The sequence below is a fragment of the Echiichthys vipera genome, assembly GCF_963691815.1.
Source record: "Echiichthys vipera genome assembly, chromosome: 17".
Taxonomy (NCBI): Eukaryota; Metazoa; Chordata; class Actinopteri; order Perciformes; family Trachinidae; genus Echiichthys; species Echiichthys vipera.
In genome coordinates this window covers 19,902,482-19,929,804 of record NC_139842.1, presented here as the reverse complement: position 1 = coordinate 19,929,804, position 27,323 = coordinate 19,902,482, and the positions used below count along the sequence as shown (strand labels likewise).

Sequence of the window (27,323 nt, the reverse complement as noted above, 5' to 3'; positions counted from 1 at the left end):
CTGAGAGCTTTAGTTACTTTTCAGATGTCCAGTGAAAACTGAATATTTCCAGATGTGGTGTCTGATCAACTGAAGGATGAAGTGTTCCTTTATGGGATTGAGAAAATTCCCCCACTACTACCCGCTACCTAAACTCTTTAAAAACCAAACATGATCTTATAGAATATGATGCATTTCTTTAGATTAACCTACCCAACAGTATATAAAGGAGTTAAAATGAGCACCACATTAAACGCCTGCAGCAGTAAATGTATATAATATCAATAAAGAAACATCACATGTAATATCAAACACTGATAGAGAACATTTTAATTCTCAATGAGTACCTTTAATTCTTTAAGGTCACTTACTTTAAATTTTGGATATTTTTACTCAAATGAAGTCTTAAATGTGTACATGCATCACCTTCATTTATCTACAGAGACACACTGGACACATACTGTAATGACATCTCCCTTTATTGTATTACAGATGCTCATTTCATTTGCACACATTTTATTAGTTTTTTTACATTTTATAGTGTGTTTTTTTTGTATGTTGTATCAACTCTAAGAAATTCACATTTACACAAAGCATTTTACATTAGTAGGTAAGTACAGGTGACATTCAGCTTCTTTGGGAGCAGGTCCACGATCCGTCTGTGTCAAAGTTTGTATTGATACCTCCCCAGAAGATTTCATCTTACGGCAGATTACGCGTATTGTCGCCTCTAAAATGGAGGTACGTACATGATGAAACTTACTGTACAGTAGAGCTGAATTCTATTGACTGATAGCATATGTGAGATTTGGAGTAGAAGTCTCAGGTTACCTGTATATGTTTTTGTAATGCTACATGACCCTATTGGCTGCCAGTATTTATAGCATAACATACAGTATGTCTTCATTGTCAACCTTTATATTGGTGCCAGATTTATACAGTTTACTTGCGTCTCCAAAAACCTTCATTAGCTCTCAAAATACCAAAGAAATGCACATAAAATAAGTGGAGAAACTGCAAAACAATGTATATAAAGTCAAACTCCTAAACTGAAAGACCTGACACTGTACACAGGCACTTGAACTGTGGTACACTCTTTGAGTGCATTCATATTACATCTAATAAGTGCTACAAAATAACATATCTGTTAGAAAAAATACTGACTCCGAAAGTGTAATGTTCATAATATAAACCAACGGGAAAACAAATCTGCAACAACAGAATGAAGGGCAAGACACGTTATCCTTGAACGTGTCTTTCATATTTCGCTTGATAATCGGGTCGTACATTCTTAAAAGGAGAAAGAGAACAAGTCGATTCAGGGTGGATGAGTGCGCCGCTCAAGGGTTGACTGGGCCTCATGGGGGGCGAGGAGTCAAGGAGTTTCTTTTCTTTAAATCAACACTTTGGTCCCTCATACTGTACTGTAGCAGCATCTGCTTTAATGCCACTGCCACAGCAAGGATCAGGATGAATCACACCACTTCTCTCAGTAGAGGAGTGAATCATACTGTGTGTGTGTTTGTGTGTGTGTGTGTGAGAAAGAACAGCAGAGTTTTATTTGTATCCATTCATAACGCTGCCGTGATTTGAGATGAATCACAAGTTAAGAGACCACGAAGTTTAATTGTCTCGAGATGCTGGCCACCATGTGACTGATCCATGCAGCGTCACAAAGGATGAAGTGACTCACTCTCTCTATTATCCTGCCATTTCGTATCTATGGTTAACTAAACTCTACAAGCAGGTAACAGGTAAAAACATTGTATTTCTTCTTTTAAAGTAATAGTTTGTACACATATCCAAGGAGAGGGTTGATCTAGGGGTTATTTGTTAAATAACCAAACCATAGACTGTATATAAAGATGGACAAGGATAACTAAAAAGTTGAAGCACACCTGAAATATTTTTTCCCCAAAGATGGTTTTCTGTCAATGTTTTTTCACATGTTGTACGTTCAAGTGTTAATTTTTCTGATACGTGAGGTTTTAATTAGTTATTTGACGCTATAAAATGGTGATTGGTTGGGCTAGTGTGTGGACGGTGTATGGATTCTGGTGGCAAAATTTCAGCATGCACGAATCCAGAATATTTTGGCTTCACTTTTGTACAGTTGGAGGAAGTGGAGATGCAACTATCTTTATGTACAGTCTATGAACCAAACGGGTTGTGTTTTACACATATGTATATGCATGTAAGTTGTGTTGATTTGGGAGTTTTTCAAGGTGCTGGTACAGAAGGTGGATTTTGGTAGCTTTGGACAGAACCAGGCTAGCTGTTTCCTCCTGTTTCGTCGTTTTGTTAAGGTAAGTTCACCAGCTGCTGTCGGTAGTTTTATATCTACTGTAGATATTTGACCGTGATATTGACACACTCATCATAAGTCTGAGCTAGAAAGTCCATCCATCCATTTTTATCTGCTTATCTTGGGGACGTGTCACGTAGGCAGCAGGCTAAGAAAGGTATTCCAGACGTCCCTCTCTTCCACAATGCTTCCTGAGGACCCCTGAGGAGTTCCAAGGCCAGACGATGTATAATCTCTCTTCTGAATCTACCTTGGGGCCTTTTAGCAGTTGGACGTGCAGGGGAAACTTCTTACGGGAGTCATCCTGATCAGATGTCTGAACCATCTCAACTGGAACCCTCTAGACGCGAAGGAGCAGCGTCTCTTCTCCAAGCTCCCTCCGGATAGCCAAGCTCCTCACTGTCTCTAAGTCTTAGCCCAAACATCCAACAGAAGTAGCTTATTTCAGCTGCTTGTATTCACCATCTCCTTCTTTCGATCACTACCCAAAGCTCATGATCATAGGTGAAGGTTGTAATGTAAATGGACTGATTTGTTTCCCCCAAAATGTCAAACTAAATCATCTAATTAGCACATAGACCCGTATCTTCCCACATTTTTCTTTTTTCAACATAACAGCTGCTTTTTATCTATACCTGCCTACTTACCTACTTTATCATACATCTGCAGGTTGTTTACGGAAATCCTCTGCAGACCTCTTGATAATCTTTAATCGCAACATAAAAAGAGGGACCCTGAGAAAGTCTGCGCCCCTGTAGGAATGAATGCTAAAGCATTGCAGTCAAACTAGATATACTTCTTCTACTACATACTGTATATGTTGACTGCTTTTACAGTTACTGCAAGTGACAGGAGGGAGGTGGCATTAAAGAGGTCCTGTGTGATACCCTCCCTTGCAGCTAAGTGCTTCTATATCACCATGGCAATATAGTAAATGTCAGTGGCCTCGGACTTGAATAAAAGATCTTTAATGTCATGCCTAGGCTTCAAAGAGAGCCATGTCGTCCACTTTGTTGTCCAAAGCATTAATCCCGATGAGAAGTGGCTGAGCCGAGCCGAGCAGAGGGTAAATGAAGCTGAAACCCTGAGGTAATTACTACCTGCCTGTCAGGACGTCTCACTAATGGGCCCTGTGTTGACGCGAATGCTGCCACCATTGCATTAGCACCTTAACACTGTTTTTCAGACTCTGTTATTCAGATGGAGCTGTATGCAAGCCATGAAGAGTGAGTGTGTAGAGGGTGGTTGACACTGAGGGATGTTCCAATTTTCCATTCAGTAAGCTTAAAGACCGACCGATGGGTTTCCTTTTTGCAAATGAATTTAAGCATCTGTTTAATGAGCAGCTCTGTATGCTGGCTCAAACGCTCTTTCGCTTCCCCTCAAACGTCATTGCAGTGAGTCAGCAGAGCTTCGCAGTCCGGCGATGTTTCACTCATGTTACACGCCAGGGCTCCACAGAGGACCGTGGAGGCACCGTGCTGAATCAGCCGTGTAACTCAAGCCACAAAATGAAAGTAATGCACTATAAACAGGAGACAAACATTCGGGGGGTGTTACATTATAAACATAAAATCACCAAAACACAATCCCTGGAGGCGCTGCGAAAGGGTCTAAGTCAAGTGCAGGAAAAAGAAGCATCTCGCCGAGGAAAAATTACCGAGCGGGCTGCACAAAAATTGACCTTTCTTCCCAAACATGAGTCACTTGCTTCCACCGTTGCAGCCAATCTCAAACAATGACGCAAACATTTTACAAGACAACATGCCATGAAAAGCGGCTGTGGTTAAATGATTAAAGAACAAGGGAACTTCAGAAGTGCGAGAGTGACTCACGGCTCCCCCGCTGCTTTTTGTATCGCAGATGACGGCGGGGGTCTAATAGAGCGAATCCTATGGAGAGAGACAGGATTATCTGAGAGTGGGACGCCAACAGAGGAAGATGCAAAGGCTAGTCTCTGAGGAAGAAGGGCTCTTTGATGCACAAGGAAAAAAAAGAGGCGATAATGGAGAACCTTTCTGCCTATTTACCTTTCAGGCACATGTTTCATGGCAAGTGATTGTGGATTCAAGGGGAAAATGTAAAGCTTTAGGGGAAGAGGAGAGTAAATTGGCAGCTAGTGAGAATAATGTCAATATTAGATACTGGAATAGTCAGTTAATAGGAGATGCACTGGCATATATCTGTGATTATGTATCTGCAGTGATGCACAGATAGTGGTTGATATTGCCGTAGAGGTCGTGTCCAGGCATACACCGATTGATAGAGTTGGACTCTATGCAGGGATGAAGACAGTGGTCCAAAGGTGCTGGGAGGTCCAAACAAGTCAAGTCTTTGCTCTGTGGTCATTTCAGATATGAATCGGAGTCCGTTTTACATTCCCATGTGGCCCCTTCCGTCCCTTGCTTTCTTTTTGGTCCACGAGTTCCAGTTCCCACTCTCCTCTCCCTGTCGTCAGCTCTGACCCCTCCTCTTCTTCCTCCCCTTTGTCCTCAGACTTCAGGGGGAGGTGTGTCAGGCTGGGGGCCGCCATCAACCCTCACCACTGTGGAGAGAAAGTCAAAAGAGATATGTCAGGCTTCGGAAGGTACATGGGTAATACACAGGTAACTGGTGGTGATATTTAAATCAGCAGAGATTCATGAACCTTTATTATTATTATTTTTTTAATTATGCATATCCTCTATTAGAACACACAAAAGCTGTGTTTGCATTCAACTGTCGAGCTAATTTTGCAAAAAAGAGATTACAGCTAGGTGCGTTTCCATAAACTGGCTCCACACAGCTGTAATCCTCCAGTAGAAGTAGAGGTTGCTAACAGGAAACAAAACAAGTCACATTGGCCATCTAAATGCATCTACGTGAGAAAAATCTTCAGAAATGTGTTTAAACTGGACTAGTTTGAATTGACAAGAGGCAAGAGACTCGGTTCTTTATGACCACATTACAAACCTGCTACGTGACCGCGCTTTATTTTGTAATATGTACGTAAGTGGATCTTTTAAAAACATGTTTATGTTCAAACAATGGACAAAAATAGATATTCATATATATTTGAACGTCATTTTTGTCTATATTTGACAGCTCTACTTTGTATCCACTAAAACACCTTTTCCCTGTAAGTCTTTGTTCAAAAACTCTAAACCCCCTGATAATCACACTTTTCCCTGCAGGGGGCCCTGTGGTGTCACTCACTCATCTGAACCTGTTAAATTGGAGTCATTAGCCGGATGAGGATGGGAGACAAATGCTCTCTTTTCCCACAAACCTCTTAACCTGTTGTCAATTGAGGGAAACCATGGAAACACTTGGGGAATGCAGAGGCGTTTTTGAGAGGACCCCGGAGTCTGCTGGGTGGTTTCTCATCTCTATCAATGCATCCTTGTGCCAGGGAAGTGAAGTACAAGAGGGTTTATTTTAAAGCTTTAGACGAGGGGGGATTCTTTTGTTCATTTTTTTTAACGTCATAGCCCTCTGTTTTCATTCCTTTCCCTTTCCTTAAAAACCATTCACATTGTCCTGTTATAAAAAACTTGGATGGCTAAACCCCTCCTCTCTGCTCACTGTTTCTATCCACGTTGATTTTGTCCAGTGACGGACACAGTCCAAAGCACTCATCTCTCTTCCTTCCTGTTTAAACAGACACTCTACAGATATCACCCGCGACAAAGAGCAGAGACAGCGATGCTGGCCAGCGCACAGCCATCTGTAACACACACACACACTGGTAGAGAGATAAAAACAGTGGCTTGCACTTGTACTTTCACCTCAGTGCGACTGTTTCTGAACTGCATTGCACCTTTGGAGGCCAATAGTGGCCACATGGCTATCTGGTGATTCAGTCAAACCTCATTCCAAGAATCAATACAAGCTGTCTTTCACTTTCAACCAACTCAATCTGTTCTGAAATGTGAACTCGCAGCAAAGCTTTGTTACCGACTGCTTCTTCTTTCTTTTTAATCAGCACATTCAGGCAATCCTGATTGGACCCTGAGCCGCAATAAAAGCTTTCAAATTTGCTGATTGGAATTGAATTTGAGATGGTTTCTTGGTAATCACAAGAACTCCTGGGTAAAACTTAACAGACACTGGGATCGTTTTCACTAATGTGAAAAATATATTACTTGTTTTGTTACTTTACTTATCGCTCCCTGGGGGACAGCACTTCATTACAAAACTTATTTTATTACTTTTCCATTTAAATCCCACATTTCTTGAACAGATTAAAAGTCAATGGGCCCCTGGGCACAGACCCAGACACAACCCCTTCACTCGCTGTCACTTTGCATCTTTCTAGAGGGTGTTGTTTCAGATAATGTGAACTCTTAAAGGCCCTGAAAACATATTTTAATATTACCTTCTACTTTGAGTTATTTGTGCCCAAGTTAGTTTTGTTTATTTAAATATAGAGATGCAAGCATTTCTCTGATCACTTGTTTGAGTGAGTCATCTTTTACCTAACCATATGCCTCCATTTACTTATAATTACTTCTACCAAGGAGGTCATATTTTTGGCTTTATTTATTTGTTAGCTGGTCAGTTAGTTAGCAGTATTACAGAAAAAACTACTAGCACGGTTTTTATGAAACTCGGTGGAAGGGTGTAGCATGGACCAAGGACAGAGCATGTAAGTGCAAGCGGGAGGATTTTGGATGGAACGAAGCAGATTTTTTAAAGTGGGACCGCTGCATATATATTCCGCTGCAATATCGCTCCAGTAGCACTCACATCAAGATCGTCATCTTTTTTTGGAGCAAATTGTGAGTAAACTTGCATGGAGTGAGGTGAAATCTAGTTAGTTGTGGAGGGGCTTTAAGCGGGCAAATGAACAGCTTCGCAAAGCGAGGAGCAAAAAGTTTCTCTCTTCTTTCACATGCTCGGGCCAATGAAGAACATGTTAAATTTTGAAGCAGATCCGAATCACAGGGTCGGACACAATGATTTGAGTTTCACATTTGTCAAAACAGATGGCCGTCCTCCACAGAGCTGGGTCTGTCTGACGTTCCTGTCTGTAATAGGGAAGGTTTTCGTTGCCACCGTACTCTACGAGGGAATTGTTGGCTCTATGTAAATCATAAATAAGTCATAGAGTGTGGTCTTTACCTAGTCTGTAAAGTGTCCGAAGATAACTTTTGTTATGATTTGGCACTATAAATAAAATTGAATTGAATTTGTGAACAAGCAAGCTGTCTCATCTCATCTCATCTTCAGCCGCTCATCCGGTGTCGGGTCGCGGGGGCCGCAGTTTTAGCAGGGGACCCCAAACTTCCCTTTCCCGAGCCACATTAACCAGCTCTAACTGGGGGTTCCCGAGGCGTTCCCAGGCCAGTGTGGAGATATAATCTCTCCACCTGGTCCTGGGTCTTCCTCGAGGCCTTCTCCCAGCTGGACGTGCCTGGAACACCTCCCGAGGCGCCCAGGGGGCATCCTTACTAGATGCCCGAACCACCTTGCTCTTCTCATTTATGGTAAGTTTACTGTTGAGTATGCAATGTTTGGCTGCATTATGTAGAGCGAAATTGTTTTTAAATAGAACAAAAATAAATATTTGATCAGACTGCAGATTCTAAAGCTTCAGGATAAATGAACGTGGTTGGGATATCTCTACTTGGCTGAGCCATTCCAATAAGAAAATGCTACAAAATGATAATCTAATTTACAGATCATTTTCAGCCTTCTCATTACATCCCCTCAACCATCGGTGCCGAGTCACTGTCAATCTAAACGCGACACAAACACACAAAAAATGTCTTATTTATGCTGGTGTAAGACTTAATGTCTTACACCAGCATCATTTTTTTGTATGTTATTGTACTACTTTGCCTAATCGTCACTGTTCTTCAGATGTGGTGGGAATGCAAAGAGGAATGTTCAAAAGGGATTTTTAGTTCTTAGTTTAGTTCCTGAGTCACTAAGCTCTGGCTTTTAGGACACTTGAGGCCCACGTGCATGTGCACCGCAGGCCAAAAATTTGAATCACATCACATCTAAATGAAAAAGGGGAACTGGTACTGCCTTTGTCTAATGTTGTTGTCAATCATCAATGATTTGGATACTTCCATATGGAGATCTTTTATTAAAACGTGGGAGAAATTATGAGTCATCCAATCTCTGTTGCTGAAATTGCATTTGTAATTTGTTACATGACTCTGCTACATTATTACCGTGACTTGCTGCTGGATAGTGTTACACACTGAATGTACTGTTGATCTCCTGCAGGTCCTTCAGGCTCTCGTCCACAATCACTAAAGCAAACTAAACTGGACCCCTCTATAGCTGTTGATTGCAGTGCTGTAATAAAGATCCCCCCATGGTCTTCAAGAAGGCCTATTTTTATGGCTTTGAGAAAACCAACTCACTGATTTTACTCTATTCTTGTGAATAACAATCTGTGTTACTTATATTCAGGACTGTATGCCTGCTGCTACATGATTTTTTAAGCTCAGACACCCACATTTGTACAATTTTTTTGTCAAAATCAAGATTTTCCTGACTGACATTTGCCTTGACTCCATTTCGTGTAGACTGTGAGGTCAAACACAGGGCAGGGATGCACGTCTGGTCGATGTGAGCGAGGGCTTAGAGTCTTGTTTAAATTTTAAACAAATTCAATATGCACGATTCAGAGGGGGGGAGCAGGCACAGATAGACGGTTCTTTTTTTTAATGGAGATGAGCAGAACAGAAATGAGGCCAAGGAGCTCTCACCCCCTCACCAGTGACTCATGTTGGGATTACCCTCTCTGAATGTTGTCAGTCAAAACACAAGACATTTTCATTGCTCTGTTTCTCTTTTTAAAGGCTTACTTAACTCGTTTTGACTGGGGGTGTTCCCATTATTTTAGCCAGCAGTAAAGTATGGTTCGTTGGAAACAGGAAACCCCCTGCGATTATCTTGGCTTTATTGTGCATATTCTCACCCTCTCGCATACTTTAACAGAACCACTTGGTTGTGGAAGAACGAGCACGAGAGCATTTGCTGCCTTTTTTTTTAATGGCTAACGCACCCGCAGACGGTGCTAAAGCCAATTAGCACGTGCTTAACGCTGGCGCTGGATCAGATTTTGAAAGGCAGCGAGACCAGGCCTGGATCCTGTCTTGTAACACCTGCTAATGAGCCAATCAGTGAAGAGAGGCGACAGGGTTAACCGGGGCAGTCATCTTCTCAGTAAACCAATCGTGAGCTGCTCCGCCAAAAGAAATTCCTTCCTTTCTTCGACGTGCAGCGGGCTTTGCATTTGTTGAGTGGAAGAATGGAAAGAGGGACTCAAACAAAACACAAAAACAAAATAAGCCTTTCCCAAGCCTCATTATAATGTAATGGGTATCCCAGAAAAGACACAGCGATGTGGATTGTTTGAGGGAGGATTTATCATCTGTTTGGCTTGTTAGCACATTATTATCCCTGTATAACCGATTTTTAGGCTTTCCTATAATTCAACTATAGGACAAGGAAGGAAACTTAGGAGACGCCGAGAGGGAAAGTCTGGGAGAGAAGTATGAATGACTGAAGGAATAACAAGATCATGACTGAACTTGAGACTTCTTCTTCAGGTAAAAAGCCTCTCAGGTTTATGTGTATAGATCGAGTGAGAGCGCCCGTTTCATCTCTTTAATGTAAGTGCTGTTTGAGTATTGAAGGAAAGGCAGTCTGCTCTGAGGTCACATCTCATTCCTGCAGCACTTCCTTTTATTCTCCAAGCTGTTTAAAGGTTATCCTCTTTTTACAGCCACTCTGTGCAGATTCCCCACAATGCAGCTAGCTTCTCGTTCTGTGTGCATATCCAGTGTTGAGCAGTGAGTGAAACCCCATGATCGCAAACATTGATTACTTAAAGATTTAGAGAAAGTGATTGGATGGAGGATTTGAGGGATGAGGTCTGAAATAATTTACTTATATTTCAATTTCTGGTAAAGGTAATACAGTTTAATGGACGAAGCTGGTAATATTATTTGTTTTTTTTATTGTCAACAACGGATCCCAACAGACAAAAACAATAAATTGATCCAACAAAGCATTGTCTTTTTTTTTGTCAAACCAACATATACCATCCTGCCGCCATAAATACTCACTAGCGTACCAAATGTGTATTAATCCACGACTGAAAATAGTCTCCAACAAATGCCTCTGGTTTAAATCATGTTAGCTAAAAAAAAAATTGTGGTTTTAAGAAACTTCTTAGTCTATTTTTGCTGGACCGCAGGGAGGCAACAACTCACCGCTCTCCATTAACTTTGTATTGCATAATGAGATGTAAGAATGGAAGAATGGGGAAAGTGTCAATTATCCAGAAGTCCTATTGAGGCTGACTATATTTCTGGAAGTGAAGCATTTTGACAGTAAGCATATGCCTCTAAACATGAGCACACAAGTCATTTACTTAGGATAGTTTCTTGGATAATATTGCGATGCAAACTTTGGTTAACCCCTTGACTTGCATGGGCCTGCCGGTGGGCCCTGCCAACTTTTTGTCTTTCTGAGGCTGTAGCAAATTGAGTTTTAGAGATAGAGTGAAGATGTTGGTATCACAAAGACTAGAAGAGCTAAGGAATCTATTGGTATCATTACATGCTAGCTTGTCATTATTTATTAAATTCGATTTCTGATTCATGGCAACAAAACCTTGACACAGTGCTGAGCTACACCCCAAAGTAATCTTCAGATTACCAGCTTTCACATGATGTACGCCACTTCTTGGTAGCATCTACAGTTGACCTGCTGTTTCCCCTTGAACAGCCCCTGTCCCCTACCCTCAACACTCTTAAAAGTGTTAGCATTGAGCTAACAGACTTAAATCAGTAAACCTTAGAATGGTACAAATAAACATAAACAATTAACAGACTCAGCCCTAATTATCTACATTGTGGTTGTAGCAGTTACACTAGCTATAGGAGTTATTTCAGCTGTGCAGTAATATGTTTGCCTTGCTAACACAGCTAACATTAGCTTACCTAGAGCAAACTTGTCCTCGCTAGTAGACATAAGGTGCAAAAATGACCCTTTGACAGCGTTCATAATTGTTACAGGGTGAAACATATTGTAGTTCTGGTCTTTTTAACAAAGTAGCATTAATAAATCGTTGAATTAATTCAATTACACTATTCCTCAATGATTTAGCTCAAACAATAGCTTTACCAGGCACGATGTGCTACTTCAGTACACAACAAACCAATATTACCACAGATTAACATTTAATATATATCCATAATATCCAGGATTTCACATAAAGACACCTCCAGTGACCATAACAATCTGGCCACAACTGGCCACAGTGACCATGAACTATGTTTCAATCTAGTTTTTTTTGTTTTTTTTTAACCTTTTTTATCTAATTTAATGGGTTCTTTCTTGGTCAATGCTACACCCTTCCTCCAAGTTTTATTGTTTTGTTGTTCATCATTAAAATTAGGAACTTTTTCCGTAACTGTGCTGACAAACAGACAAACACATAAACTGAAAACATATCCTCTTTGTTGGAGGTGAAAATCCTGTCTTATCTTTTAAATACGAATATATGATAATTACAAGAGTTTGGGAGATTTTTCAAATTACATATTTTAGTCTTCTTTTTAAAGATTTAATGTAAAAAGCACTAAAAAGAAACACTCTTCTTTCTGTCTGTCAATGCACTGCGCTGAAAGAAGTAAATTGAGCTCACGGTAAATTGCTCTATAATGGATCAGTAAAGTGCATCATGTTATTTTAATCCCTCCAAGCCAGACATGATCTACTGAGTTAATCCACAAATCCTTTTTAGATTCTGTCTGGCTTGCCAGACTGCTGTACGTGGTGAAGTCTGCCCCACAGACAGGCACCCAAAATACTTCACAAGTCAAAGACAGACAAATATAGATAGAGTAGCACAGGCAAATATAGATCAAACATATGCAGTTACGTACTTTCCTTATACATTACAATTCATATATAGATAGAAACTGTCGGCGCTGAATTCTTCAGCCTCATATTGATGGTACACCTCGACATTTGTAATAAGGAGGCATATAGACAAACTAATGTTGAGTGTGCACCTCATATTCATGTTACCACAGGACCTAAATCATAATCTCTACATTCCTGCAGTCAAATAGATCATGCATGTTAGATTTGAAAGGCCTCACCTATCTGCTCTTGGCAGCAAAGTGTTAGTCCTGCTCACAGGTGATATAATGTTTTTTATCTCAATCCCCAGAAATTCGTCTTTTTGCTCTGAGGGAAAGGCTTGCACGCTGCTAGAGCAGCACAAAACACAAAATCCTCAGCCAGTTTCTTGATGCAATTGAGGGGAGACTCATAAATTCATATGTTGAGTTAAAGTTTCTGTGGTGAATATAAAGTCGTGGGTTTGGGCCAGGAATTGCAAAATAATAACATCTGGATAGTCAGAAGTGCTAAATTTAACATATATTAGATGCACATATGTTGAAACACTTCAGAGTTAAGTTAACTGACATGAGCATTGGGTGATATGGCTGAAATCTATATCACAATATCAGTTACAATAATAAACACTCAATGACGGACTTTGTTGGGTACACCTGTATAATCTGATGCAATCCAATACAACTAGCCGTAACATAAAGCTTTATGAAGCTCATGATGTTCAGTTTTTGATGACTTTGTCATGAATTTGATTATATGTTTATCTCTGAGGTCAAAATTAAAATTAGAAACACTATTTCTAAGTGTGTCCTCAGTGCTAAAACATATAAATTAATGACAGTGTCAAAGGAAAAAGAGAACATTAGCCTATAACGTTCATACTTTTATGATACCTATAATTTATAGGCTTCATAAAAGCGGGCTTTATGGCAGAACAGTTGGACTGGAGTGCTTGAAACTGTACAGGTGTACCCAATAAAGTGGACACTGGTTGTATATTACATTATAGCAAATGCTTGCAAGAATTTCATAACACTAAAATTTAAGTTTAACCATGAAAGCTCTTTGGGGGAATTCTTCTTCTTCCTTATCCTTGTATTCTGTACAGGTTGGAAAGCCCCTTGAGACAAATTTGTGATATTGGCTTGATTGAATTGCTAGGCATTAAAGACATAATCAGTAGGATCTCATCTCATCTTCAACCGCTTATCCGGGGTCGGGTCGCGAGGGCCGCAGCTTTTAGCAGGGGACCCCAAACTTCCCTTTCCCGGGCCACATTAACCAGCTCTAACTGGGGGATCCCGAGGCGTTCCCAGGCCAGTGTGGAGATATAATCTCTCCACCTGGTCCTGGGTCTTCCCCGAGGCCTCCTCCCAGCTGGATGTGCCTGGAACACCTCCCTCACGAGGCGCCCAGGGGGCATCCTTACTAGATGCCCGAACCACCTCAACTGGCTCCTTTCAACGCAAAGGAGCAGCGGCTCTACTCCGAGTTCCTCACGGATGGCTGAACTTCTCACCCTATCTCTAAGGGAGACTCCAGCCAGCCTCCTGAGACTTATCACTTTTGAGGTGTCTGTGTCTGCCGAGTTGTTATGCACGGATTGCAGTTATGTAGGTGGGTTCGTAGACATTAACTTTCTATAACAACAAATGGGTTGGCGGTCGGTAAAATAATACATTAAGGAAAATATCAACTACATTCTATAAAATGTGAAAATAGCAGAGAGCAGAGCTGCTGTCCACTGCTGCAGCACACAGCTTTATTTTCTGTCAGAGAGTGTTTACACACCAGGAACTACAGTTTCTATACATCAATACAAAACATGTTCATCACAAAATTAAAGAGTGAGTTTTAGTCTTACCTATCTGTTCCTGTGTGCGTGAGCGTGATGGCTGAGCCTGGACGTCAGCCTGGGCATGCTGCTGCTGCTGCTGTTGCTGCTGCTGCTCCTGCAGACTCTGACTGTCCACCGAGATGCCGCTGTCGCTGTGCAGCTTCTCTCCCTCCGGCGTCACCATCTGGTTGTTTGTAGCCGCGCGGTTATTAGCTGCCTGCTTGTTCTGCTTGCAGCTATTCCACCTGTAGAGAAGTGGCACGTAAGAGGAAGACAACGAGCCGCTTAATATGATACAATTATGGTATCCTGTAGTTTTTATATTTGTTTTCCCAGCAGTTATGAGCTATAAAACAATAACTGATGAGGGAAAACAGCATTTTAAATGTCATCAGATATTCACAATGGAAAATAAAACCCAGTTCTTACTTTTTTATTGCTTTTTCTTGGAGAGATCATTTTCATTTCACTGGTTTGGACAATGACTTACAATGCTAGGACTAACTAGCTTTACACTTACATACAAGCACAGTACTGTTTCTTTGTTGACCTTTCTTCTACATCGATTATTAGACGGTCAAGACACTGACTTTCACCCAGGAAATGCAGCATAGCATTAGTCCGTTAGCACAATATCATGCTTTGAGCTATCATGAGCATATTTAAGACACGCAAGAAACTAGGGAACTTAAAACATTAGAAGGTCTAGATGGAGACAGGGTTTTCAACCAACTCATGGAGCTAATGTTAGCTTAATGAGGTAGCTGGTCACTGGTAACTGTTATCTGAAATGACTTAAAATTTCGATAATAAATCGTTGTGAGTGTAAACTGCATGTGTGCTGCACATTTGCCTACAAATAAAAAACTATAATAAAATGTTCAAAACACGTGAAAAATCATACCAGTTCTCTGCTGATGCTTCTCCTTTAGAAGATGAATAAGTCATGAATCATGGATTCAAATATTCATGAGTACAGTACAGTTAACACATCTGAGTGTTTACTTATAACATATTGGGTGTTTAGGATATTCACATCATTTGCAGTCTGTTTTCTGCAGGATGACAAGTACATGAGGATTATTTGCTAGATGTGTGCGTGACTCTGCTGATAAATCTGGCACTTGAATTTCCCCTGGTCGGCACTTTTCAAATAATCAATGCCACTAATGAGCTTGTTTACTTTCAGATGTGTTTCAGCCCGGGCTTGTATCTGTCTGTATGAGCGCTTGCATCTGTGGTTTTGTGTCCTCATTAATGTGTTTTTGCGTGTGTGACCTTTGTAATGCATTAAGTGTTGTGACCTTTTTTCTTTTTTTTTAAACTCATTGTTGTATATTTGAGTGATTCTCTAGAAGTGGGTCAAAACCTCTTCAGCCATAGTGGGCGTGAATGTTTCACCACCTAATGACATTTATTAGCCCGGGGCAACTAATTGTCACTCTATCCAGCACCACTATCTCCATCCCCCTCTTTGTCCTCCATTATATTGTGGATGAGGTGCCGAACCCAGTTGTGAAAATGTGTCAAAGCAGCTTTTCATCTCGTTTTTTTCTATAGACTGACCTCTTAAAGACGATGTAGGCCACGAAGCCCACCACCACGGCGGCCAGGATGGAGCAGTAGATGGGTATGAGGTTTTCGTTGAGCCCGTGCCCGAGGAAGCGGGGAGAGCCGGCGCTGGACGTGGTCGTCTCTCCTCCTGGCAAGGGGCTGTCTGAGCCATCAGGGAGGAAGTAATTGGTGAAGGAAGGTGGAGACAGACCAATATCGGAGGTGGGAAAATATGTTGGGAGGAGAGGATCTGTGTGGGAGAACAAGGAAGAATCTGTGAGAAGAGAAATACACCTAGAATACGACTGGGAAAGGAAATAAACTAGATCTGCAGCCATGCTCCAAAAGTACATAGTAGTAGTGAAAATAATCAGTTTCAAGTCAAGTCATGCACTTGTAATTCTACTGAAATAAAAGTACAAACGTATTAGCATCAAAATATACTTAAAGTACCAGAAGAGAAAGGGGAAGAGTTTCCCTCTGGGGTCTAGTCTTATCTTATAATAATACATTTTCTATTTGCTTTTTATTATATTTTTGTATATCAATAATCTAAATCTGCAAAGTAAGTAAGTTATCAAATAAAGTTGAGTGAAGTAAAAAGTACAATATTTGCATTTGAACTATAGTGGAGTAGAAGTTTAAAGTACCTCTAACTTTGAGTAAATGTAGTGTGTTGCTTTCCCTTGTTAGCAAATATGACGTTTATCATGTTCACAATTAGCATGTGAAGATTTGCTAATTTGCACCCAACAGACATTTTAATGTGATTATGGCGATTAAGGGAAGTAATTACAGTTCATTTCATCCTTAGGAACATGAACGTCTGTACCAAATTTTATGTTAATTCATCTGCGGTGTCAGCCTCACGCTCACACTAGAGGAAAAGTCAGAGGACTTGCTAGGAGACGGATTGCAAGGAATTTGCATCATATCCGTATCTGCATGATTTGATATATTTCAGCAAACTTGCACGAGTAATGCAACACGAAGCAAATTAATACAGCCAGCCGGTGTGAACACATTAGGATTCATTCTCTTGGGACCACTAATGTCTTTACAAAATCTTAAGCCAGTCCATCTGGTGAAATATTCTACTGGCTAAGGGAAGACACTGACCTGCCAGTGATGCTATAAGCCAGGGCATTATTACAATAAATCCTCTGGGAACCATGAATATACACCCAGTTGTGGCTTAGTCCAAAGTCATGGACCTGCCATACTTGAATACGCATAAAAGTCTTTGTGCTGGCTTGAGGTGGCTTTTGCCTTTTTCAAAATAGATTTAATGCACTTAATTGATCTGCCTTTACCATTCTGACATAGTGACAGTGTTCAGTTATTTTCGATTTAAGTTTCTTCTAAGATATTATAACGGGTTTTCGTCTCCGTACAGATGAGATGGTTAGACGGCCAGAGTGCCTTGTATTGTTTCCGGTTAGCAACCCCTACTTCTTCTGCTCTGTTTACTGGCGGACTACAGCCCCACGTAGCCTATAGCGCCAACTTCTGACAATATAAACATGCCTAATTGATGTGTTCTTTTATGCAGATTTTCAGAAGTTTGCTTAAAAGTCGTTTTAAATGCAAACACGACATATGATGTCAAAGTCCTGCATCTACACTGCTGCAAACTTGTAAAAGGAAGGAGTCATGGCGGAGAGGAAGAAAGTCAAAGCGTGGCATCCTAATAATATTAAAGTTGAGCAGATTTTTTCTTTGAAAAACCTGAAAATCTGTGCAAGCCAGCTTTTTTTTCCACACAAAATTGATCAGGAATCAATAAAGAATCAGACCGATAAGCAGAATCAATACAGGCATTGGTATCAGTAAAATCTTGTCAATTCCTATCCTTGTCTCTGAGAGCCTGTTTGTTAGGGCTTTAGTCACCAAGTCCCCAACAAGATGGCTGATACACTGCACACATGCAGCAGCTTTTCTGATAGACAGATGGGTTCTAGCTGAGTTGCCGCCAGCAGAAAGAAAAGGAATGTTCTTCGACAAGTGGGGCAAATATCTTGTCACCAACCAGTCCACCCTACGACAGGCCTGTGCCCTGCACGCCAGGTCTCCTCTCAATACGTCCCCATCTATGTGATCTCTGAACATTGCATGAAATCAAGGCCATGTGGGTCCGTGTAGAACAAAGTCTGTGGGCTTTAGGGAGGTCATCACTTTGAGTGTAGCCTTCGCTGAGGTCAGAGAAGTGGGGAGGCTGTGTGCTACTGGGTGGGTCTGGTTTCTATCATAGCAAAGCCTGGAGAGATGAGGCATTTTCATAAATTGTCCCATTTCCTCTTTCTTTGTGAGTTCCATTAATGATTCAGTGTAATTTCCTTTGTTGCAGCAGCAGCGTGCCCACTCTAATGGGCACGACTTGTCCTGAAAGACACAGTTTACCGAACAAATCTCACACTACATGTCCTGTCATATTATACTTGTGTTTTGAAAAGCGCTGTAACTAACACTGCAGTGATTCTGTCAGATGGTAGAAAGGCTCAAAGATTACCCTCAGGGTATGGTACAGCAGGCTGAGGAGAGAGCCTGTCCAGCCAAAACCTCCTCTGAGCCCAGCAGCCTGGTGGGGATGGAGAATGTGCAGCCCGTAATTCCAAGCAGAACCTCAGGCTGCTCCTCATTAGCTGCGTACTGGAGCTCACAGGATTAACCCCGTGGAGACCCCTGCGGCTCCCTTCATATCAAGGCCAAAGACTGGGATTCTCTATTCCAAACACTTTAGGGGTCGTCCTACGTTACAATTGTTCCATTTTTAGGGGTTTACCTCTTAAGTGTGATGGATAAACCCAATCCAGCCATTACAGTGAGGGACTCAGGTTACTAACCGGTTTCCATGAATTGTAACTAGATTTCACATTTGTTATTTTCATATTTTAAATCATGGCTTAGTGACTCGAGAGATGCCTGAAATGGGCAGTGCTCTCAGATAACAACAAAAAAAAAACATATTTTCTCATTTACATCCTCTGGCATGTAGGCTAGCACTGCAGAAACTTTTTCCTTTTATTTCTACAGGATTTCCACAGATATCCACCTCTTAAATGTCTGCCTCTACCCCCAATTCACTGGAGGTGCATAAAATTTCATTTGTGCTTCTCGAGGATTGAAAAATAAGGTTTTAATAATTCAGCAGCAGTGTGTGTGTTTCCATGCAGACACAATACTCTGGTTACGCTGGATAACCCACAAATCTCACTGTCTAGAAATTGTTTTTCTTCTTTCAGCTAAGACATGATGTCATTTTCATTGCTTTTAGTGTGACAAGTATTAATCTTCGATAGAGATATTTCAAATCCTGGCTCACTTAAAGTTATTATCATTGCATTGAAAGGGAAAGTTGGAGTTTTTTCAGTGGGGTTGTTAGAGGTATATATCCAGTCAGTGTGTTACCTACAGTAAATGGGGGTCGTACTGCTGTGGACAGGGACAGCAGCTAAACATTTGGTAGAAAACATCTATGCTCTCTTCAAAGCCACCAGACCCCACAACAAAACCAGTCATTTTACCTTGCAGAACACAGGAGTTACTGGTCTACAGCTGCCTCGATCTGTTATTGTGTAATTTAGGCTTTTTAAAAGGTTAGGAACTAAGAAAACTAAAACTAACTAATGTGTTCTGTGAGGTAAAATTACTGTTTTTGTCAGTGGAGTCTGGTGGTTTTGACGAGAGCATAGATAATAGCTTCAGTTCCCCCCAACGTAAACTTTAACAGGGCTCTCTGACGCCAATGTAAACCAGTGAAAATATTAGTAAACTTGAACTGATTATCTGCTGGGACACAGGGGGTATTCCTTTAAATGAAGAGCTCTGGTAAGAATCTTAAAGAAGCTAGCAGTGATGTGGTCAGACAACAGCAAGAAGAGATTCAGTGGACCATCACAGCTAAAGGCTGTCCACACATAAATCTCTTTTCACTGACATGGCAGATAGTCAAGTTTCTCCTCATTGATTTGTTGCATAATTTACACACGGTTACTCCTTTTAATAGTCCGATGGGACCTTGATGGGCAACTTATGTGGACATATTTAAAAAACTTGTGTTGGGCATTAAGGGTCCACGTTAGTTTCTCTCTGTCTGCGTGGTGATGACGGAGCATTCCTGCGTCCCGTTGGGGGGGATTGGTTTACTGAAATGGTAGAAAGTATCTCTCACGGACAGAAAAATGCAGCACATGTGCGTGCCATACTTAGAAACACAGAAATCCTGCAGAGGTCTATTTAAAGCGGTGCTATTGATTCAGATCCGTCTAAAAGGAGGAAGCGCTCGGGTGTCTATATTACACACATTTCTTGACCTTTTCCTGGGATGTAGTCAGGTTTCTTCAGCTTCGCCATACATCATCCAGCTAATGTAAGTCCGGCTAATGGCATTAGCCATGCAACACAAGCTTGTAAATAGAATAAACTGTCAATGGGAAGGTGTGAGAGTGAGTGCAGACCGTCTGGCCTTTATATACAGTTTGTCAAAGAAGCCTTTTCCTTTACCACGACGGGTGTCATTCATCCTGCACTGCTGTGAGTGCCTTTCTTTGGTGCGATGACTGTTCTCTCCACGCAGATGTGGATTTGCATCAGTCGCACCTCAGGACTCGTTGTGAATTGTCTTTTTTCATTCTGAGCCAAGATGACAGCTCTCCTGGGAGCCCGCTTCATGTAACACAGCTACACCTAAAGTACAATACACCATATCTTTATCGTAACCCCCCCCCCCCCCTTTCCTCTCAAGGCTGATGAAGAAAACACGACTGGCTGTAGACCAAAGGATAAACCCAGGGCTCCAGAGGCTGCATACCTCAGCTGGAACCAAATGGGAGCTGAAAGGCACCAGTGAAGCTTGAACAATTCAATTTTGACTTCAGTGTGTTTAAAGCGCTCATGAAACAAAATAAAAACTAGCCCGGGATTTTACGAGCGCTGGGGCTATGTGTGCAGGGAGATGTGTTTATCAGCAGGGTGTGGACGAGAGGGGGAGAGGGAAAAAAAAAGATTTAATTTTTACGAGCCATTGAGGTCTTTATGGTGAAGTTAACCCCAGGGTCTTGTGCAGAGGTTGGTGTCTTGGCTTCTGCAAGTTTAGGGTGGAGATGAGCAACTTATCAGGCGCAGCACATGTACAATGACCTCTTTATCAGACGCCAAACACTCCCTCTCCTTCTCTCTCTCAGCTCAGCTTCTATCTCAATCTTCCTCTGTGTTTGTCGCCGGACGCGCACACATCCATCACACACACATAGTGCAAATTATTCAAGGGAGTGCTCTGTCTTCTATTAGGGAGGGTTAATAGGGAGAGCGGAGGGGAGGGCAGACAGAGAGGCAGAGTGTTGGGACAGAGTTAGGAGGGGGTGCAGATGAACAGAGGAGCTGCTGTAAAGTGCTCTGATTAGCAGGAGTAATTATACTGCAGCGGTGAAGGCGCTGAATGCACACTGGCCACCTTCCACCGCTCTACTAGCCCAGCCACTCGAGAGCCACTGTGGGAAGAGAGAAAGAGAAAGAGAGAATGAAGGGAGGAGGGGCGAGGAGAGTGATGATGATAAAGAGAAAAGAAGTCTGGCTCTATCTGTTTTTTTAATCTTTCCCTCCCGTGTTCTTGAAGACAAGCACTTGAACTCAACGTTTCAATGCAAGTCTTCTCAACTGGAGGCCGAGCATCGCCTTTTGGAAAACGGACAGAGACGTTCGATTAAAAAAAAAAGGAAGAAGGTGTTTTCAATTTCAGATCAAAGAGGTTCACACATGTGCACTGTCCGGAGTTTAATAAAAATAGATGCACGAGTTGAAGCGCACTTGGCAGGGGAGAACAGCGTGCATGTGCCGAGTTAGAAGGCTATCAGCTGTATTGATTTTGGATGCTCATAAAAGTGTTTGTGTGCCTGAAAGCTGGAGAAGGCTGTGCGTGTGCGTGTGCGTGTGCGTGTGCGTGTGCGTGTGCGTGTGCGTGTGCGTGTGCGTGTGCGTGTGTGTGTGTGTGTGCGTGTGCTTGTGTGTGTGTGTCCGTGTCCGTGTCCGTGTCCGTCCTGCAGTCGAGTGCTCACAGAGGTCATTCAGCGAAACCTGAGCGCAAGCAGAAGAAATCCCAGGACTCAAATCGACCCCTCAGCATAGAATACCAGCACAGCACATATGCTGCAGCTCCCTCTGTCTCCCTGTTTTCTATTTCTTTCCCTCGCTCTCTTTCTATCTCTGTCATTGTATCATGTAATTGACACTTTGTGACAGCTGGATATGAACTGGGGAATTAGGGATTTGAAAATACCACAATCGTATCTCTCTTCCTTTTTTGTAACTGCATGCAGAACGAAAGAAAGAGACAGCAGAACAGAAATTGAAAAATATTTTCCTGACATGAAATATATGGATGAGAATCCCAGCGAGGCAGCTTCCTGTTTGCTGTAGAAAACATGTCTGTATGCATGATAGACCACCAAGGAGGGCCTGGAAACATCATCACCACCACCACCACATGTGACTTTTACCCAAAGGCCCACTGGTGCTGTATGACAGGGCTCTGCTTTCAAAACGGACATCCCACAAGGTCACTTATCGTGCCATCTCAAGTGGCTACCAGTGCCGCTACATCACTATCGCTCAGGACAAGGAGGGTCAAAGGTGAGACCAGCTGCATGGGTGGGCGCTAAATGGGAGGCAAAAGGCTGTATTGTAGCCTACTGTACATCAGATATGCCTTGAATACTGTAGATGTTCTGCGTGTTTTAGGGGCATAGGGTGCAGTTTGTTGTGATGGCTTGCAGTCAGTGCGCACATAGCTTACTATTTTGCTGGATTGCATTACTGTGCAGCATATGTCCTTGTTAGATTTATGTGGAATTTATGGTCTAATGAAAAAAATAAGGCAGATTCTGCAAGAAGCAGGGGGAATAATCGTTTCTGGCATCTCACCATATGAAGTTGGGCATGCACACTTGCTTCCTGGACTTCTGCAGGGCTTCCAACTTGTTGCATGATTCATGAAGTTTGAATGCTGCAGGGATGCATTTTTATTTCTTCTCAAATCCTTGTTTTTATTCTGTAAGCAAAAATCAACACGGCTGGACTTTACTTTACTTATCTTTGGCTGGGACAAGTGGACGTCGCCTGGTGGAGTGACCATTTGTTTTTGTTTAAATTGTAAACACATCTAAGAGTCCACAGCTGCACTAGTGCCATGGGCTGAATGCTAACCTCAGTGTGCTAATATGCTCAGTGTAGCAGAGCTAACACGCTGATGTGAGGTATAATGGTTAGCATGTTCACCATCTTAGTTCAGTGTGTTAGCATGCATTCACATTCAATCAGACAGGCAACAAAGGCACGTGCAGCTCACATTTCGGCCACTTGATCTCAAACCAGCCTAAATTGTCAAACTGAAAAAACTCAGAGCAGAAAAGCCTCTGACGTCATTTAACTTCACAGCTAAATAACAGCTGAGGACAGGTGATTAGGTGGTTATGTAGTAGCAGGAATGACAAAGAGACACAGCCCCCATTGCTCAGTCTGATCAGGTCGTCTGATGCCGTCTCTGTCCTTTACCCTATACGGAGGGGTCTTTGCCACTGCTGCTCTTTCCTCCTAAGGCTTTCCACACATGCTCGTTAGAAAGGATTTGGAGGTACCAGGACAGAGCCGTACGACCAAATACCTTTTCACTCCTGACTGAACCACGAGTGTTATTAGTTTGTCCATGAACCAAAGTATTGGACAAATTGAAATTCTGATGTGATGGTGGCCCCAGGTGAAAAGTTGGGATCACCAAAGTTATTTCAATTCATGCTGAGGGTTCACTCCAAACCAAAATAACAAATTTGTTGGTGGTGCTAGAGAATTTTGTGTAATTTTGGGTCCTGGGCAGACACCATATTTCTATTTTGGGTCTCCAGGTGAAAATGACTGAGAACTTGCGCTAGAGGAAAACTCATGGAATCACCAAAGTCAAAGGGAATCATCCTCTGGGACCATAAATGGCTCAGATTTCATGCCACTTCATCTCATTGTTGTTGAGATTCAGTCTTGATCAAACAGGTAGACAGATAACAGTCTGACATTGTTATTTCCTGGAGAAAGAAACAAAATGTATCTCTGTTTTAACTGGAAAAACATCACCTTCGTCCCTTTTTCTCTTCCTGCAGATTTCTTACAAAATTTGACCTGGCAAATGATTTAAAATGCAGAGCCGAGCAGAGTTTGAATGCTCTTGTTTGTGTTCAGCATAACTGTGGTGATGATTTATTGATGTTAAAAGTCTATATGTAGCACTTTTGATGATGTTTGGTACACATGGCAGGAAAGGTGGTAAGTCATCTAGTGTTATTAGCCTTTTCTCCCACCTCATCCACAGCTCCTGCTCTCATTCAGTTCATTGCTCCACTGCCAGTCAGTGTTATTACAGTCTATTAAAAGAGGAATTTACACCCTCCATGCGGTGCTAACATATCCTCTTTGCTACAACATGGTGTTGACAGATTTCAACTTGATGGATCCAGATATCTGCCAGCGTCTGTGGCCTTGATATCCCCCAAAAAGTCGGCCTTAGAAAGAGAAATACTGCAGCTTGAGTGTCAAACTCAACATTCGTATCAGAAGCCGCCATTAAAATGTTCATTTAAAAATTATAAAGCACACAGGAGATCGATAAATGCCCTGCATTAGCAAGTGCTCCTGCTATTAAGTGCTGTCTTAGAGGCATTTAATCACTCCACGATGTAAGTGCCTCTTCAGCAACATGAAACATGAAAGAGCTTTTCCCAGGAATAGACAGTGACCACAAACTTCCTCTGAAAGCAGGGGCTGTTGCTAGGAAAGGGTTGTTTTTGTTGTGTGTGCTGAAGATGTTGAGCCTTTTACTTGTCCTCACTTATCTGATGTCGCTTTAAAGAAAGACAGCAGATTTATATCAAGGACACCGAGAGCAATGCCACTAAGGACATTTTTACCTCCCAGATTTGAGCCTTGTATCCCCCTGATGAGGTCGATTTCATGCCTCGTCTGACCCGAGAATTTACAGCTTCCTTGGTTACGAGCTGCCGCCACCCTCAGATACAAGCAGCTCGACTGCTCCCTCTGCTTTGTGGGAGAGCAGATTATTCATTGTCTCTGTGTTGACACTGCAGTAGTCTTTGACCTTTTAATGCTGAAGCTTTCAACTTCCTGCCATTTGAAAACATGACCAGCGCCGACCTCTAACCTCGCCTGTTCCCACAGACTCATGAGGGAGTCACTGGTGGCTGGTTCCAGTATGATTAAGACATGTACGATGACTCCGACGCAGCTTGGAAATTCCTGACAACCATTCCTGTGTCTTTTTAAGGGGTGCTGTCACACCTAAAGCGCACAAATCAAACAAACTCTGGTGCATTTGGGTGTTTCGTTCAGTTCATTGTTGGAATTGCCGAGTTTTGACCAGTAAAATCTTTGACTATCTCTGATCATGTCTAGTTCAGATAATTCCCTGTATGTATGCTTTACCTCAATAGGTTATAGTTATTTTTTCATTTGTTGTTTTTTTCAAAAATTTTTCTAGTTTATTTTATCTGAGAAAAGGCCTAAAGCAGACGGAAACTATTTGATTCCAAGTGGACAGCATGAATCAAACAGATGGCCGCCACAGTTTCATAAAGAACTGATAATATTTTTACTCTTTTCAATAGGTGTGGTCAATGCAATTAATGAATCTGTCAAAGTGTAGCTTCAGCATTGCCTCTTCCTTTTTCCGACCGATTTAAATTGCTGATTTTGAGGTTGCAGGGCAGGGCAACCACAGCTGTCTCCATTAATCTTCTTTTAAAACCATTGGCAATGAATCTTCGGTCAATCGACTGATCGTGGATCTGCGTGGTGTTGATAATGCACAATGACAGCCACCAAAAGTGTCTAATAAAAGATTTACCCATCATATGAGTGTGTTTAGACCATGTTTACACCAAGTCAGACAATATCTAAAAATATTTGTTGTCTTTGGTTCTGGACAGTTACAGTACCTGACCTGAAGGTGTGAAAGCGCCCTGCGTGTGTGGCGGACTTACTGTGACAGACGGAGTCACTGTTTGGCGTGCACTCAGCCATCTGTATTTCACTGTCCTCGTCACAGATGGTGCAGGGCAGGCAGGGGTCGAGGGAGCTCTCCCGGTCGGAGTAGGTGTCGTCTACGCACTCCTCGCACACCGTGTCGTGATCGTGTTCGCAATGCGCGAACACACCCTGGCCCATTGGGCACACCGTACACGGCTCGCACCGGCCGGACATCCCGTCGAAGAAAAAGTTGTAGTTGCAGACGCAGATGGCATCGTTGGAGTCGGTGCAGGGCGTCTCCATCCGCATGAGGCCGGTACACTCTGTGCATGGCCGACACTGCTCCGTGTGACTGTAGTTCTCTGAGAAGGTCTCACCTGCAGAGGACAGGTCGAAGGAGACGAGGCAGAAAACAGAGAGGGAGGAAACGAGAGAAGGGGCAAAGGAGGTTGAGAAGATGCAGAGAGAGAGGGAATATGAGGAGATAAACAGAAGGATAAACAGTGAGTCTAATGACATTAATCATGTTTACTGCACATTCATTAGAAGGGAGGACACATTGATCCACTGGGCTCTTAGTGATTTGTGCTCCGGGACAGGAAAGGTGCTCTTGTCGGGGAGGGAGTCAGAAGCCTGCTGTGCTCATAGCGATATCGATCCTGATGTGTTTGTGCTGCTCTGAGTAAACTGCTTTAATCTCAGCCATACACACAGAGTAAAGTGCAGGTGCATCGACAGGCTTACGCTGATGTGCAGATGATAAAGTCTTGTATTCAGTATACCCAAGTGATTACTTAATCACTCGGGTATATTTAAAGGCTTTAGAGAGTGTTTACGAGTCGTTCTGAAAAAACTCTTGGTTAACATTTGTGAACATTTGTTTTTGCCAACAATTAATTTGTGTTGCTTGATCTGAACTCTTCTAAACGCAAATATAATTTATGGGCCCAAGTTGACGCCTCAACGGGGATGGGACTTTTTTTCTCAAATCGTTGACTTTATTCTCTGGAGATCGTGACTTTCCGTACAAAATGACGCTGCAGTGCATCTCATGTAGTTCATGAGTTATTTCAGTCAGAACTAAAGTGCTAGTGAGGCTAAAAAGTATGTGTAGACGCATGTTGTTTTGCAAATCGTCCGTAGCCTTCTTTTGAATCAATGCACGTGTCCTAAGACTATTTTAAAGAACACCTCCATTACAGTATATTGATTTTTTTTAAGGGCTGTGAGGAAAAGAGATAGCGGACCACAGCTGAGTTGTGCAGAACGGTGTTGGACAGAATGAGGTAAAAGCCGTATTGACTAATTGCCTGCTGCTTTTCAATTACTTCAAACACTTCAGATTTCCTCTCCAGGAACGTCTGCATCAGGAGGATTCAGGAGAGTTCACCGCCGAGGAAAGGATGACCTCAAATTAGCTTATTCTTACACTGAGGGGCTCAAAGTAATCTATTAATATTGCATGTTCATATAGAATTATTTTCGGATATAATTGGATGGAGAGGGGAGGGGTGCGTGTGAGTGTGCTTTAGTGGTTGAATGAGATGGGAGTGGACTCAAGAGGCGGACAGGGAAATAAATCTACGACAGAGGCAGCTTCACTCTTCTCCGAATCCCATTTTACTTTTTCTGCTTTACATGAGAGCAGTCACCTTGCAAGAGCTGCAGTTCAGACACGATGTGTGCAGTTTTGCTCCCATCAGGGGGGGGGCAAAGTGCAGCAGGAAGTTTAGCATCAGGGGTTGG

At 42.2% G+C, this 27,323-nt stretch overlaps 1 protein-coding gene across 1 annotated transcript in view; it reads right to left on the bottom strand.

Moving 5' to 3' along the window:
- Positions 1-460: 460 nt before the first annotated feature.
- Positions 461-27,323, bottom strand: part of ngfra (nerve growth factor receptor a (TNFR superfamily, member 16)) — a 39,134-nt gene continuing 12,271 nt past the window's right edge. Inside the window, exons 3-6 of the mRNA XM_083931414.1 lie at positions 25,592-25,954; positions 15,567-15,804; positions 14,028-14,245; positions 461-4,829 (exon numbers count right to left, since the gene is read on the bottom strand). Coding sequence (XP_083787540.1) covers positions 4,777-4,829; positions 14,028-14,245; positions 15,567-15,804; positions 25,592-25,954 — 872 coding nt within the window. The 3' untranslated portion in view covers positions 461-4,776. The remainder of the gene's footprint in view (positions 4,830-14,027; positions 14,246-15,566; positions 15,805-25,591; positions 25,955-27,323) is intronic.